General features: G+C 42.1%; 1 protein-coding gene across 5 annotated transcripts in view; it reads left to right on the top strand.

The window, feature by feature from the left end:
• dnai7 (dynein axonemal intermediate chain 7) overlaps positions 1-15,792 on the top strand; it is a 108,372-nt gene that overhangs the window by 72,646 nt on the left and 19,934 nt on the right. For 4 of the 5 annotated variants that reach the window (XM_059987691.1, XM_059987690.1, XM_059987692.1 and 1 more), the window contains 2 exons: positions 1,603-1,792; positions 10,282-10,496. The exons of the other annotated variant lie outside the window; for it this stretch is intronic. In XM_059987691.1, the coding sequence (XP_059843674.1) occupies positions 1,603-1,792; positions 10,282-10,496 (405 nt within the window). The remainder of the gene's footprint in view (positions 1-1,602; positions 1,793-10,281; positions 10,497-15,792) is intronic. 5 annotated transcript variants of the gene reach the window in all.

Raw genomic sequence — 15,792 nt, 5'->3', positions numbered from 1 at the left:
CCCTAGAACTGCCACTCGCTGGATGTTTTTGCTTTTTTCTCCATTCTCTATAAACATTAGAGACTGTTGTGTGTGAAAAATCCCAGAGGCTTCTGAGATACTCAAACCACCCTGTCTGGCACTCATAATGATTCCATGGTCAAAGTCACTCAGATCACATTTCTTTCCCCATTCTGATGTTTGCTCTGAACAACAAATGAACCTCTTTGACCATGTCTGCTTGCTCTAATGCATTGAGTTGCAGTCGCATGATCGGCTGATTAGATATTTGCATTAATGAGCAGGTGTACTTGATTAAGTGGCCAAAGTATATATTTATTTTATTTTATTTTATGATACAGTGCAGGGTAGGCCCTTTCTGTCCTTCGAGCCACACTGCCTCAGCAACCCCACAACCCCAGTTAACCCTAACCTAATCATGGGATAATGTTGTATGTATGTCTTCAGGTTCTTCTACCTTCTTCTTGATAGCAGTACTGATAACAGAGGATGTCTTGAGTGGTGGAGGTTCTTATGTGGATGCTACCTTTTGGAGGCACTGCCAGTTGAAGATGTCCTTAAAGGTGGGGATGCTAGCACCTATGATGGAGCTAGCTGAGTCAACAGCACTCTGCAGTTTTCTTACAATCCCGTGCATTAGCTCCTCCATACCAGATGGTGATGCAACCAGTTAGCATGGTTTCTACAGTACAACTTTAGAGCTTTCTAGACTCTATGGTGACATACCAAATCTCTAATGAAATACAGCTTTTGACATGCCTTCTTCTGGGGGATCTATCTCTAGGCTCCTACACCTGCCAACTTTGGTGCCAGATCACCAAATTACATATTTTATATGGCATTTGATTTAATGTTTTTAATCATCACTTTAGTTTCTGTATCTTTATAATGGAGTAAATGTTTAAGGATATTTACAGCAAATATTGTCATTTTAACTGTACATGGAAATCAGAACCATTTAAAACAGCTTTAAAATGTCCCCACAATTATTAGAACTTGGCTTCAATCCAAGTCTTGAAAAACAGTCAGGTCATTCTTGGTTATGCCCTCTGAGCCTAGTCACCAAGAGGCCTGGTTGCCTTGCTTTGTTGACTGACTTCCAGAGTTGAGCTTTGGCTTAAACACTTCTCCATACGTGGCTAGGCAACTGCAGGCATGGGCGTGTGCCATGATTCTGCTTAAGAGGTCAAATTCAACATTTTTAAATGTCTTATGGCATCTATTTAATCTAAGATGGTGGTGCACCCAGTTGTATTGGCCATTCTGGATCTAACAAATGGTGTCATTGTTTGTCTTATGTTCTTCTTATGATTGCAAAACCCTACTCGACATTAAGACTGTTGTTTATGCACTTTATGTCAACTTGTACATCTACAAAATACTTCTTTTTAATCTGTTAAAATTATTGTGTTATTATTATTTTATGTGCTGCATGTGATATATGTAGTACCTTTTGCTCCTTGGTCTCTGAGAAACACTGTTTTGTTTAGCTGTATGTATGTGTATGGTTGAATGATAGTATCTTGAACTTGAAACTGATGTCATAAATAATGTTAAAGAAAGGACTAATAAGTAAACCTGTTGTGGTATCTATATTTTTAGCTATCGGATACAGGTTTGCAACCATTTCCCTATCCATTGGTGGCATCCAGGAATAGCACTTCCTTACTGCCAAATCCTGATGAGAAGGAAGGTGAAAACCAACCTGTGCCACCTGTAGGAATCACCATCAAGCTCCCTCCGAGGGCATTATTTTTTGAACAACCCAAACCTGCTAGATGGGATGCAAAAGGTATTGTATTTATTCAGACTTATTTAAACATCAAAATACTGGGGAGGCTAGGAAGTGAAAAGCTAAAGTCTGAACCATTCCATTACAGAAGTCTAATTCTTACTAGTAAATGAAAATTAATAAAAAACAGCAAGCTCTGGAAATCTAAAATAAAAAAAATGATGGAAACACTTAGCAGATCAAACAGTGTATATAGGAGATATAGTGGTGGTTTCCTCATTCTACAAATGCAGCCTGATTTACTGAGTGTATTTAGCAATTTCTGTTTTTATTCTGAATTCAAATTGGTGTTGGGGCTGTATTAGAAATCATAGTTCATAGGAGCAAACAGACCTCTTTTAAATGCTTTGTGCTATACAGTATTTTTCACAAGTTTATTATATTTATTGTATTCACTCTCTTTGGAAATTGGTCTTGTGAGGCTCTCAGAGTAAAGGCAATCTCTGTTATGGAATTTTTGATCATGGAGATTCCATAAGACCATAAGGCTCAGGGTCAGAATTAGGCCGTTCAGCCCATTCAGGCTGCTCTGTCATTCCATCACGGCTGATTTATTATCCCTCTCAACTCAGTTCTTCTGCTTTCTTCAAGAACTATAAACATCAACTTAAATATACCTAGTGACTTCCACAAATTCATCACCCTCTGGCTAAAGAAATTACTTCTCAGCTCTGTTCTAAAGAGATGTTCTTGTATTCTGAGGTCGTGCCCTCTGGTCTTAGGTCACAGTCAGAGAAAAGTACAGCACAGAAACAGGCCCTTTAGCCTATATAGTCCATGTCAAAATATTTAAACTGCCCAGTCCCATCAACCTGCACCTGGACCTTAGCCCTTTATACCTCAGCCCTGCTATCCATGCACCTATCCAAACTTCTCTTAAACTTTGAGATTGAGCTCATATGCACTACTTGTGCTGGCAGCTCATTCCACACTCTCACCACTCTCTCAGTGAAGAAGATTCCGCTCATGTTCCCTATAATTTTGTACCTTTCATCCTTAACCCATGACATCTAGTTGTAGTCCCTCTCACCTCAGCAGAAAAAGCCTGCTCACATTTACCCTTTCTGTAACCCTCATAATTTTGTATACCTCTATCAAATTTCCCATCAATCTTCTATGTTCCATTGAATAAAGTCCTAACCTATTTAATCTTTCCTTATAATTCAGGTCCTCCAGACCCAGCAACATCCTTGTAAATTTTCTGTGTACTCTTTCAAGCTTACATCTTTCCTGTAGGTAGGTGACCAAAACTGCACACAATGCTACAAATTAGGCCTCACCAATGTCTTACACAATTTCACCATAACATCCCATCTCCTGTACTCAATAGTTTGATTTCTGAAGGCCAATATGCCAAAAGCTTTTTTGTTTTACAACCCTGTCTACTTGTGACTCCACTTTCAATGAATTATGGACTTGTATTCCCAGATCCCTTCATTCCACATCACTACTCAGTGCCCTGCCTTTCACTGTGTAAGACCTACCCTGGCTGGTCTGACCAAAGTGCAGCACTCTGCACTTTCCTGCAATAAATTCCATCCACCATTTATCAGCCTATTTTCCAACTAGTCCAGGTCCCACTGCAATCTCTAATAGTCTTCCTTGCTTTCCATTACTCTCCCAATCTTGGTGTCATCTGCAAATTTGCTGATCTAGTTAACCACATTATCAACCAAGTCATTGATATAGCTGACAAACAACAACGGATCCAGCCCCGATCCCTACAGCACTCCACTAGTCACAGGCCTCCAGTCAGAGACGCAACCATCTACTACCACACAATGGCTTCTCCCACAAAGCCAATATGTAATTAAATTTAATACCTCATCTTGAATGCAAAGTGACTGAACCTCCCATGCAGGACTTTGTCAAAGGTTTGCTGAAGTCCATGTAGACAACATCCACTGCCTTGGCTTCATCAACTTTCCTGGTAACTTCCTCAAGTTTATTGTCTGACTTTATTGTCAAGTTTATTGGACTGTTTATTGTTGCCAGTGATTTTAACCATGCGAACCTTAAGTCAGTGCTCCCCAAATTCCATCAATATGTGGACTTTGCAACGTGTTGGACCTAGTTTATACAAACATCCCTGACGTTTATTGGGCAGAGCCCTGCCCTCACCTCGGTTACTCAGCCCACATCTCTGTTATGATAATCCCAGCATACAGACCGCTTGTCAGGTGCTCCAGACCAGTTCAGAAGCAGGTGAAAACCTGGCCAGCAGGAGCCATCTCTGCTTTTCAAGACTGCTTTGAGCACACTGACTCGCACATGTTCAGGGAGGCTGCAACTGATGGCAACTTCCACGCCCGTTTTGAGGTGGAAAATGACATGGTGGTGAGGAAAACCACCCCCCTACAAATGACCAGGTGCTGTGTCTCACAGTGGCTGATGTGAGAAGAACCCTGTGCATAGTCAATCCACGGAAGGCTGCTGGACCAGACAACATTCCTGGTAGAGTCCTCAGAGGATGCGCAAACCAGCTAGCGGATGTTCTCACTGACATCTTCAACATCTCCCTGAGCAGCGCCACTATTCCAATGTGCTTCAAAGCCGCCTCCATCGTCCCCGTGCCGAAGAAGTCTTCAGTGTCCTGCCTAAATGACTACCGTAAATGAACCTCACCTGGCCCCTCAACAACAGCTCCATAGCAAAGAAAGCCCAGCAGCATCTCTACTTTGTGCAAAGGCTGAGGAAAGTCCATCTCCCACCCCTCATCCTCATCACATTTTACAGGGGTTGTATTGAGAGCATCCTGAGCAGCTGCATCACTGCCTGGTTCGGAAATTGCACTATCTCGGATCACAAGACCCTGCAGCGGATAGTGAGGTCAGCTGAGAAGATCATCAGGGTCTCTCTTCACGCCATCACGGACATTTACACTACACGCTGCTTCCGCAAAGCAAACAGCATTTTGAAGGACCCCACGCACCCCTCATACAAACTCTTCTCCCTCCTGCCGTCTGGGAAAAGGCACCAAACCAGTTGGACTCTCACGATCAGACTATGTATCAGTTTCTTCCCCAAGCTATCAGACTCCTCATTACCCAGAGCCTGGGCTGACTCCTTACTGCCATATTGTCCTGTTTATTATTTATTGTAATGCCTGGACTGTTTTGTACACTTTATGCAATCCTGGGTAGGTCTGTAGTCTAGTGTAGTTGTTTTTTACATAGTTCAGTCTAGTTTTTGTACTGTGTCATGTAACACCATGGTCCTGAAAAACGTTGTCTCATTTTTACTATGTGCTGTACATAGCAGTTATGGTCAAAATTACAATAAAAGTGACTTGACTTGACTTGAAAACAACTCTATAAGATTGGTTAGACATGACCTATCATACACAAAGTTATGCTAACTATCCCTAATCAGTCCCTCTCTCTTCAAATACTCATAGATTGGGTCCCTTAGAATACCTTCTAATAACTTTTCCACTACTGATGTCAGACTCACCAACCTGTAACTTCCTAGCTTATTTTTAGAGCCTTTCATAAACAGTGAAACATTAATTATCCTCAAATCCTCCAGTACCTTACCTGTTGCTAAGGATGATTTAAATACTCTGCTAAGGCCCCTGTAGGTTCACTCACTATAAGAGATATACACTCCACATCCAGTCTTTCTAGGCCTTTCAATATTTGAAGTTTCAATGAGACTTCCCCCTCATTCTTCTAAACTCCATTGAATAAAGATCCAGAGCCAATAAATGCTCCTCATATATTAATCCTTTTATTCCTGGGATCATTCTCATAACCTCCTCTGGACCCTCTCCAATGCCAGCATATCCCTTCTTAAATAAGGGGCTTTTGGCAGCTCACAATATTCCAAGTGTGGTCTGACCAATCTTTTATCAAGCCTCGGCACTACATCTTGCTTTTACGTTGCAGTTCTCTCAAAGTGAATGCTAACCATGCATTTGCCTTCCTTACCACTGACTCAACCTGCATGTTAACCTTTTGGGAATCTTGCATGAGGACTCCTTCTGCAGACTCTCTGCTTCCTCAACACTACCTACCTCTCCACCTATCTTTGTATCATCAACAATCTTGGCCACAAAGCCATCAATTCCATCATCCAACGCATTGACATATAACATGAGTAGAAGCGGTCTGAACATTACCGTTTGTGGAACACCACTAGTCATTGTCAGCCAACCAGAAAAGTCTCCCCCCAACTTTTTGCCTCCACCCAGTCAGCCAATCTTCTATCCATGCTAATATCTCTCCTGTAATACCAAGGGCTCTTATCTTGTTTAGCGGCCTCATGTACGCCACTTTGTCAAAGGTTTCTGAAAATCCAAGAAAACATCATTTACTGACTCCTTTGTGTATTCTAGTGGGCTCTTTCACAAGATGCTCTAAAAAACCATCTCATAGGCATTCTACAAATTCCTTCTCTTGGGATCTAGCACCAACTTGAGTTTTCCAACCTACCTTGCATATTGAAATCCACAATGACTTTTATATTCACCCCTACTGAATTCACAAATCACTACCCAAAAATTTGAGATACCCAATAAAACTCCTTCCCCCAGAATATATGTGGGAAACAGCAATTTTTTTGCTATTTTCCACATAATGCAAAATGTATTTTTTCAACTTGTGTTTCATAGACAGATTTGCATTACAGAAAAAATCATGGTAAGGGCTATTTTCTACGAACACAACCCTGCTGTAACGTGTTTATGCTGTAATTAGTATGCTGAAATAATCAATACCCCCTCCACTAATTAGTATTTTCATTTCTTCTAATCCCTGGGGCTAACAGAGTCAGCTAGTAGGGGTTGAGAAGCCTAATAAAAAACATTAGAACAGTTTTCAAAGATGCAACAAGTTCAGATGGAGTATGTGTGATTGGTATTGATTTTCCTGTTGAGACCTGTTCTGTGGTACATAGCGTACACCACTGTAATGAGGATGATAAAATAAACACACGAATGAATAATTCCAAATACGGTACACAGAAATGTGATATTTTGGCATGACCATTTCTGATTGGCTTGAGCAAACACGAAGAAATCTGCAGATGCTGGAAATTCAAACAACACACACAAAATGCTGGTTGAACACAGCAGGCCAGGCAGCATCTATAAGGAGAAGCACTGTCGACGTTTTGGGCTGAGACCCTCTGTCAGGACTAACTGAAGGGAAAGATAGTGAGAGATGTGAAAGTAGTGGGGGGAGGGGGAAATGCGAAATGATAGGAGAAGACCGGAGGGGGTGGGATGAAGCTAAGAGCTGGAAAGGTGATTGGCGAAAGTGATACAGAGCTGGAAAAGGGAAAGAAAGGATCATGGGATGGGAGGCTTTGGGAGAAGGTGGGGGGAAGCACCAGAGGGAGATGGAGAACAGGCAAACAATTAAATATGTCAGGGATGGGGTAAGAAGGGCAGGAGGGGCATTAACGTAAGTTAGAATCCCACTACCAAGCACATCTTTCCCTCCCCCCACTTTCTGTTTCCCACAGGGATTGCTCCCTACGCGACTCCCTTGTCGACTTGTCCCCCCCCCCCCCCCATCCCTTCCCACTGATCTCCCTCCTGGCACTTATCCTTGTAAGTGGAATAAGTTCTACACCTGCCCTTACACTTCCTCCCTCACCACCATTCAGGGCTCCAGACAGTCCTTCCAGGTGACACTTCACCTGTGAGTCGGCTGGTGTGGTATACTGCGTCCGGTGCTCCTGGTGTGGCCTTTTATATATTGGTGAGACCAGTCGCAGACTGGGAGACCGATTCGCTGAACACCTATGCTCTGTCCGCCAGAGAAAGCAGGATCTCCCAGTGGCCACACATTTTAATTCCACGTCCCATTCCCATTCTGATATGTCTATCCATGGCCTCCTCTACTGTCAAAATAAATCCAAACTCAGGTTGGAGGAAAAACACCTTATATGCTGGCTGGGAGGCCTCCAACCTGATGGCATGAACATTGAATTCTCTAACTTCCGTTAATGCCCCTCTCCCCACTACTTTCAAATCTCTGACTATCTTTCCTTTCAGTCATTCCTGACGAAGGGTCTCGGCCCGAAACGTCGACAGTGCTTCTCCTTATAGATGCTGCCTGGCCTGCTGTGTTCCACCAGCATTTTGTGTGTGTTGTCTGATTGGCTTGAATGTTTTAATGATATATATGTATAAAACAAGAAAGAATCAGTACTATAAACCAGCCATTGAGAGAATATTGAGTACCAGCCAGGTGTGTGCATCGACAAGCATTTTGTTGAATATTTCCATTTTATTCCGGATTCTTGATTTTAAATGTAAATTTGCAATATGGGAATCATGCTGAGGGAACAAACAAATTGAAATTTAATAATATTGGAATCAAAAGTGTGATGGAGCATTAGTTAGCAAAGTGCATGGGTGCTTGAAATCTAAAATAAAAACAAAATAATCTCAGAAAACACTGGAATTACTCAGCAGTTCAGGCACCATCTGTAGAAAGTGATTCAGGTGAAGACTTGTTAAAGATTCTTTTCCAGTTCTGACAAAGGGTCTTGACCTGAAACATTAACTCGGCTTCATTTTCCATTTATATTCCCTGATCCACATTTTATGTTTTTCTACGTTTTATGTTTTATTTGGCGTCTTTGTAATGGCTGATTGCTCCAGCAAGACTTCTTCTGATTCTGCATATTGCATTTTTTCTCTTTGTCTCTTGAATTCTAACCAGAGGGGAGTATCTCTGTACTGAACATGTTATGTAGATTATTAAAGCACAGTACAGGCCCTACTGCTCATGATGTTATGTCAGCCTTTTAACCAACTCGATAAGATCAATCCCTCCTATATAGCCCTCCATTTTTCTGTCATCCGTGTGCCCATCTATGAGTTTCTTTAGTGTCCCTAATATATCTGCTTCTACCAGCACCTCTGACAGGACGTTCTGCACACCCACCACTCTGTGTAAAGAGCATACCTCTGTAACCACTCCCTATAATTTCCTCCAATCACTTTAAAATTATGTCTGCTCATATTAGCCATTTCTGCCCTGGGAAAAAGTCTTTGGCTATCCCACTTGATCTATGCCTCTTATCATCTTGCTCCAAAGAGAAAAACCCTAGCTTGATCAACTTCTCCTTATAAGAAATGCTCTCTAATCCAGGAAGCATCCTGGTAAATCTCCTCTACATCCTCCCTAAAGCTTCCACGCCCTCCCTCTTGCTTCTGATTTTCCTGGTTTTCATGTTCATGTGGCTACTTCTCTCTTGATTTAGTCTGCAGAATGTTCAGAATATATACCTCAGTGCCTGGCCTTTACAGAGCCGTTTCTGCAGGATGCTCCCTGCTTGACCAGCTGAATAAGAACTGGCAAGTAGGATAAAGGAAAGTATGAGACTGATTAAAAAAGAGAGTGGTTCTCTTCTGTCTTGGAATTTCAGCTTTCTACCATATTTAGATGATGGAATAGAAATCTATATGTTAACATTTGCTAAGTTCAAGTTAAGTTTTACAGTAAGTTGTAAGAATGAGAGCTAGAAATGATCTTACAATAATTTTACAGATGGAGTTCTGAAAAATAATTGGAACATTGTTTAGATGGTGAAGAGCTTAGAACTGTGGAGGAGCATAGCAATGTAAGGTATCCAGCTATGAAACTCACTAAAAGTAGTATGGCTATGTAAACTATTTAGAAACTCAAAATGGATCTCACAAATGCTGGAACACAAAGGGATAGTAGTTATTTTTAGCTGTTCATGGTATTGGTTAGATTCCACTCAGAATACTGCATTTGCTTTTCTATATTGCACCTTAGGGAATTCAACTGAATAATAATTTTTCTCAGCATTATGCAGTTATTTCTTTTCATGATTGAAACAATAACAAGTATTTCCAGGTTGTTCTGCATCACTGAAAAGTCAAGCAGACTTTTCCTGTCATAGTCTACCTCTGTCACTAGTGCTACAGAGGGTGACACAATTCCACATGCAACACTCTTATTGAGGAAATTGAACAATTCTGTCTTAATGGCACCCAGTGTAGGGCACACCTGACACAGTAGAATCTTTCCAGAACAATGTTGGACTGGGGCTCCTGCAGGTAGGTCGAATAACTAGCTAAATCCTGAATTTTATCCTCCCCTCCGTCTATCTCCATAACATATTCCTCATCTTCAAGAGGCTCCCTGATTCCTTTGTCTGGTCTCATTTTGTGATGTTTTTGATCCCATGTTGAATCAATTTCACCAACAAAGAGATATTTTTCTAAACTTATAGCCTGCAAAATACCAAGAAAATATTTGTTTCCATGAGATCTTCTTGCAGTTGGGACAATGGTTTATTGGCATTATAAATCTTTCTCCTCTTTGAGCCATTTATTGGGCCACCCTGTACCCTCTTAAACATACTTTTCCTCAGGCATTCACCCAGAATTTGTCTTTGTCTCCCATAGCACTTGCCTGCCACTCAGCTGCATCCTGGAAAAGACCTGATTCCTTTTTTCACTCAATTTTTAACACTAGATTTAACCTGTTGTTTCTTTTTCAAAGGAGTACAATGGAGGACGGACGGCATTCACAATGTCACATTTGATCCAGAGACACAACTAATGTCCTTTAAGATGGACATGTTCAATACTTTCACCCTGATTCAGGGAAATTACGTCAACATGCCTTTCCAGTCCTGGGAAATCAAGCCGGTGGGAGAAAATGAGGCTCTTTTAACTGTTTCTGCTGCTTTAACTGTAGTGGAAATTCAAATCAAGGTACTTTTTCTGCTTACACTGTTTATTTAACATTGAGAACAGCACAGCAATAGCCAATAATCAGGAATCCGGGGGGGGGGGGGAGTTTGTGATATTTGGACCACTTTGAGCAATTGCTTGGTGTGGGATGATACATGCCTCTTTGAGTTGCCACTTGTCATGACTGCTAGGAAGCTTGAAATCTTGGGAAATCTGGGTCTCAGCTGACTGGGGTTGGGGAAGTATTGTGCAGTGGTGGAGGAGAAATCAGTCAGCCATTTCCCTGAGCTATCCAAAGCCAAAGTCTCCACTGCTTGTAGGAAGGGTTATGTTTGTTCTCACAAAAACTAGTTATAACTATTTTATTCAATGGTCCTGAGCAGTTTAGATTAGATTAGATTTATTTATTAGACATATATTGAAATGCAAATGATGCATTCCACTTTATATTAATAACCAACACAAGGATGTGCTGAGGGCAGCCCACAGATGTTGCATTACATTCCGGTGCCAACATAGCATGCCCACCATGTTCAGCAGAACAACACAGAACACAACAAACAACAAAACAGTAACAAAAATGCCCCTGTCTCCCTACTTCCCACCCACCCATACAGCCAGTTTTCCAACCACAGGATCGGCTTTTGAGCTTCCAGTCTCCAGGCTTTGGCCATCGGTCTTTGATGACCGGATTTGCAATCCACCTTCTATTTTCACCTCTGGACAGGCTGATGACAAGCCTGATCTGCAGGCCACAAACTCCAGGCTTGCTGATTCACTGGCCCTCATGCCTCCTGCTTACACTGACTTCTGATCCCAGGATCCATCAAGCCGGAATAATCCGACATCCATGGATGTCCTTTATTACACAGCCATGTCACTGGCCTTCAAGTGAGGAGCGAATGCCTAGATGCTAGATGTCCGTCATTCCCCGTCCATGTCACTGGCCATCGAATGCAGAGCACGGAGCAGAGGCTGGCTTGTAACTCCTGCTGCGGTTTATGCTTATGTTTAGCAGATACTGCCTGGCATTCTAAAATAATTAATCTGGCCTTTGAGTCATCTGTCATATCCCAACAGTATACTGTATATCCTGGTCCTCGTATCGTCCTACTGGAATGTCAATAGGGACCTGCTATCATCATTAAGCTGCCAAATCATACAATTAATCAGATGTAAACTTAAACCTGCTTTCTTAATAAAATCACTTCCTAGAATATGTTTTTAAGCAGTTGGCAAATTGATGAGCACACTCTGTTGTCCCAAATGTACATTCAGTGGTGAGATCAACTCCCCTACTTGTGTGTGTCCAGTAAATGAACTTAAAATAATAGTATCTTGTATTTCCCAACTTGCTGCATTGAATGTGGATGTGTTTAGGGTGGTTCTAGAGCCTCCTATAACACAAAGAAATTTTACATGGTGTAATGGAGGCCTGACACCGTCATTGTGCACTTGGAATCCCTGTAGGTAATTCTGGATGCAGCCGTGGATTTCCATTGGCATCCTGGATATTACATTGTGGGTATTGTGCTTGACCTTAGGGCAATGGAGCCTCAGCTACATCCTGACCATTCTCAATCTGTCTGGGTTATGGGGAATCCCTGATAAGATAACTTTTGTGCCTGTAATTCAAATATTTCCATGGGGATCTGGTATTCATAACAGGGGGAATGTAAGCATTCTGACCTTGTCCTTGACCACTCCTCCTACTAGGTGGTGCTGTTGAGCGTGGGGGTGGCATCCCCTGATAGGCACCCCCTCTCCCTTCATTCTGCCACTTCACACCTTGTTCTCATATAGAGGTCATTTGAGAAACCTGCTTCCCCTTATCCTCCTTAGAACCTTTCTCCCTTACTTCCTTTTCCCATACTTCTGAGAACCCATGCTTCAGTATGTGTGGGATCTGTAGGATCAAACATTTCACCCACTTTTCTGCTCTCCTTAGTACTGTATGATACCAAGGTCCTCAGCCAGCTACTGTTCTGTTGTCAAGTCAAATTCTGACTGTCCAAAGTAGGACCATAAGCACTTGAGAGAACTGGTCACAAATGCGGAGGGGTGCTCCCCTTTCTGTCGTCTGCACTTACCCAAAGCCTCCACCAGATCACCTCAATTATCCCTGCAGCTTCTGAGATAGCCTCCTGTAAATCACCCAGTGTCCCTTGGCCTTGTCCCTGTTCCTACTGTAGGGCCGAGTGTAACACTGAAGTTAGGCACAGGACAAACTTCCATTCCTCTGCTTCATCTAAACTATGAATTATCCTGAATTATCTTGAATGTGCTGGAAAAGTTTCTGAGGGTCTTCTCTCAGCCCATATTTTGGTATATTCACAGCTATCGCACTCAATTGGGCAACATCAAAAAGGGTAGAATACCATGTCACAACTAGATGCCTGGCTGTGGCATCTCAACTCTCTCGGTTACCATGGGCGCTATTGGGGCAGGGCTATTGAAGGGTTCCATCCCCTCTTGGAAAAACCCATGGGGTCATGGGCCACTTCCCCAGTCATCCTCACTTTGACAGAGTGTTGCCTCATATGCTAAATCTACATCACCGTCACTGTCAGCTCTCGCACCAAATGTACATATCATTCCTCTGAACTGAGAGTTGACTGCAGCTTTTCGACCTGTTTTAAACAGTTAGTGTGATCGGAGCTGCCTTTTTTCTCAGCTGCCGATTTCTGTCAAAATTCATAGCAGTCTGTAAACCTGGACACTGACTTTTCCATTTCTCTAATTCTGCACTCGCCTTTTTATATTCCTCTTCCTGTTTCTCCTTTTCTCTCATTATGCTTTCTCACAGAGTCTGAAACTGACTGGTGGATTAAATTCACTAGACTATACTCTCTCCAGCTCTTCCTTACACTTACTCAATTCCTCTGCCAGTTTCTGTTTTTCTCTCCCCGCTTCCCACATACATTCCATTGTAATTTTTTAAAATCTCTTGTAATTTCTTAGATTTCTTTTCACTAACTGCTTTCTATAATTCGTCCCCCCAGGGTCCCTGACCCCCCCCCAACCCCACTCTCAGTCTCTCCTATCCACGCCTCATAGTCGGGCCATTTTCTTCATGAATATTTAAGAAAATAATCTCTCCAATCTCCTGAACCCCTTGGGTTCTTCTTGTCCTCTCCCTTTTCCGTGGGTGATTCAACTGAAAATTAGGGTCCCAAACCTCTATTCTTTTTTTTTGAGCGCACCCCAGGATGCCAAAATATGTTGACCATTCATCAATGGAACTAGGCTAGGAAGCTTACTACACGACTCTTAATTAATCAGTGCTCGCACATTATTGTCTCTGAACAAACATGTTAACTCTGGGCCAACAACTTAAAATGTGAATTCTGCTGTTCCCTTTGTACCAATACTCACTCAGGCCACTTTCCCAATTTATAACACCGAAATAGGGGATCTCCATTGACCAGATGATCAATCCTTTCTTCTTCCAACCCCTGGCGAGGGGGTGAATCTCCGGTGTTACCGCTATCTTGTATCTGAAAAACATCTGCGTTTGTATCCATTACTTATGATTTCAAATATTGTCTTTCTGTGGGTCATCTGATTGACGTTTAGCACCTTCTTATTTACTCTGGTCCAAGCCAGCATCCATTTATTGCCCCTGTTCTGCTCTTTGTTTAAAATCAGTTACAAAACCAGTAATCAGTTTGAGTCACTCAGGGCAGACACAACCCCAACAGTCACAAACCTGCATATTATAACCAAAGAACACATCACAAATAACTTCTTATTTGCAAATGATCTCCAGTCCAGCAGATTACCTAGAGCATCATTGTGTCTACTTTGAAACATTAATCAAGCCAAGCATGTCAAGCTCACAAAATGGAAGACATAGGGGTACTTCACAAATCAGAATCAGAATCAGAATCAGGTTTATTATCACTGGCATGTGATGTAAAATTTGTTAACTTAGCAGCAGCAGTTCAATGCAATACATAATCAGAGGAAAAAAAATAATAGTAAATAAACAAATTAATCAATTATAGTATACATATATTGAATAGATTTTTTTAAAAAATGTGCAAAAACAGAAATACTGTATATTAAAAAAAGTGAGGTAGAGTCCAAAGGTTCAATATCCATTTAGGAATCGGATGGCAGAGGGGAAGAAGCTGTTCCTGAATTGTTAAGTGTGTGCCTTTAGGCTTCTGTACCTCCTTCCTGATGGTAACAGTGAGAAAAGGGCATGCCCTGGGTGCTGGAGGTCCTTAATAATTGAAGCTGTCTTTCTGAGACACCGCTCCCTGAAGATATCCTGGGTACTTTGTAGGCTAGTAGCCAAGATGGAGCTGCCTAGATTTCCAGCCTTCTACAGCTTCTTTTGGTCCTGTGCAGTAGTCCCTCCATACCAGACAGTGATGCAGCCTGTCAGAATGGTCTCCACAGTACAACTATAGAAGTTTTTGAATGTATTTGTTGACAAACCAAATCTCTTCAAATTCCTAATGAAGTATAGCCGCTGTGTTGCCTTCTTTATAACTACATTGGTATGTAGGGACCAGGTTAGATCCTCAGAGATCCTGACACCCAGGAACTTGAAACTGCTCACTCTTTCCACTTCTGATCCTTCTATGAGGACTGGTATGTACTCCTTCGTCTTACCCTTCCTGAAGTCCACAGTCAGCTCTTTCATCTTACTGACATTGAGTGCCAGTTGCTGCAGCACCACTCCACTAGTTGGCATATCTCACTCCTGTACACCCACTCATCACCACCTGAGATTCTACCAACAATGGCTGTATCATCAGCACATTTATAGATGGTATTTGAGCTATGCCTAGTCACACAGTTATGTGTATATTGAGTATAGAGCAGTGGGCTAAGCACACACCCCTGAGGTGCACCAGTGTTGATCTTCAGCAAGGAGGATATGTTATCACCAATCCGCACAGATTGTGGTCTTCCAGTTAGGAAGTTGAGGATCCAATTACAGAGGGAGCTACAGAGGCCCAGATTCAGCAACTTCTCAATCAGGATTGTGGAAATGATGGTATTAAATGCTGAGCTATAGTCGATGAACAGCATCCTGACATAAGTGTTTGTGTTGACTAGGTGGTCTAAAGCCGTGTGGAGAGCCATTGAGATTGCGTCTGCTGTTGACCTATTGTGGTGATAGGCAAATTGCAATGGGTCCAGGTCTTTGCTGAGGCAGGAGTTCAGTCTAGTCATGACCAACCTTTCAAAGCATTTCATTACTGTCGATGTGAGTGCTACTGGGCGACAGTCATTAAGGCAGCCCACATTATTCTTCTTAGGCACTGGTATAATTGTTGCCTTTTTGAAGCAAGTGGGAACT

The sequence above is a fragment of the Hypanus sabinus genome, chromosome 13, assembly GCF_030144855.1.
Source record: "Hypanus sabinus isolate sHypSab1 chromosome 13, sHypSab1.hap1, whole genome shotgun sequence".
NCBI lineage: Eukaryota > Metazoa > Chordata > Chondrichthyes > Myliobatiformes > Dasyatidae > Hypanus > Hypanus sabinus.
Note: the sequence above shows the minus strand (reverse complement) of the source record. Positions and strands in the feature narration are given on the sequence as shown.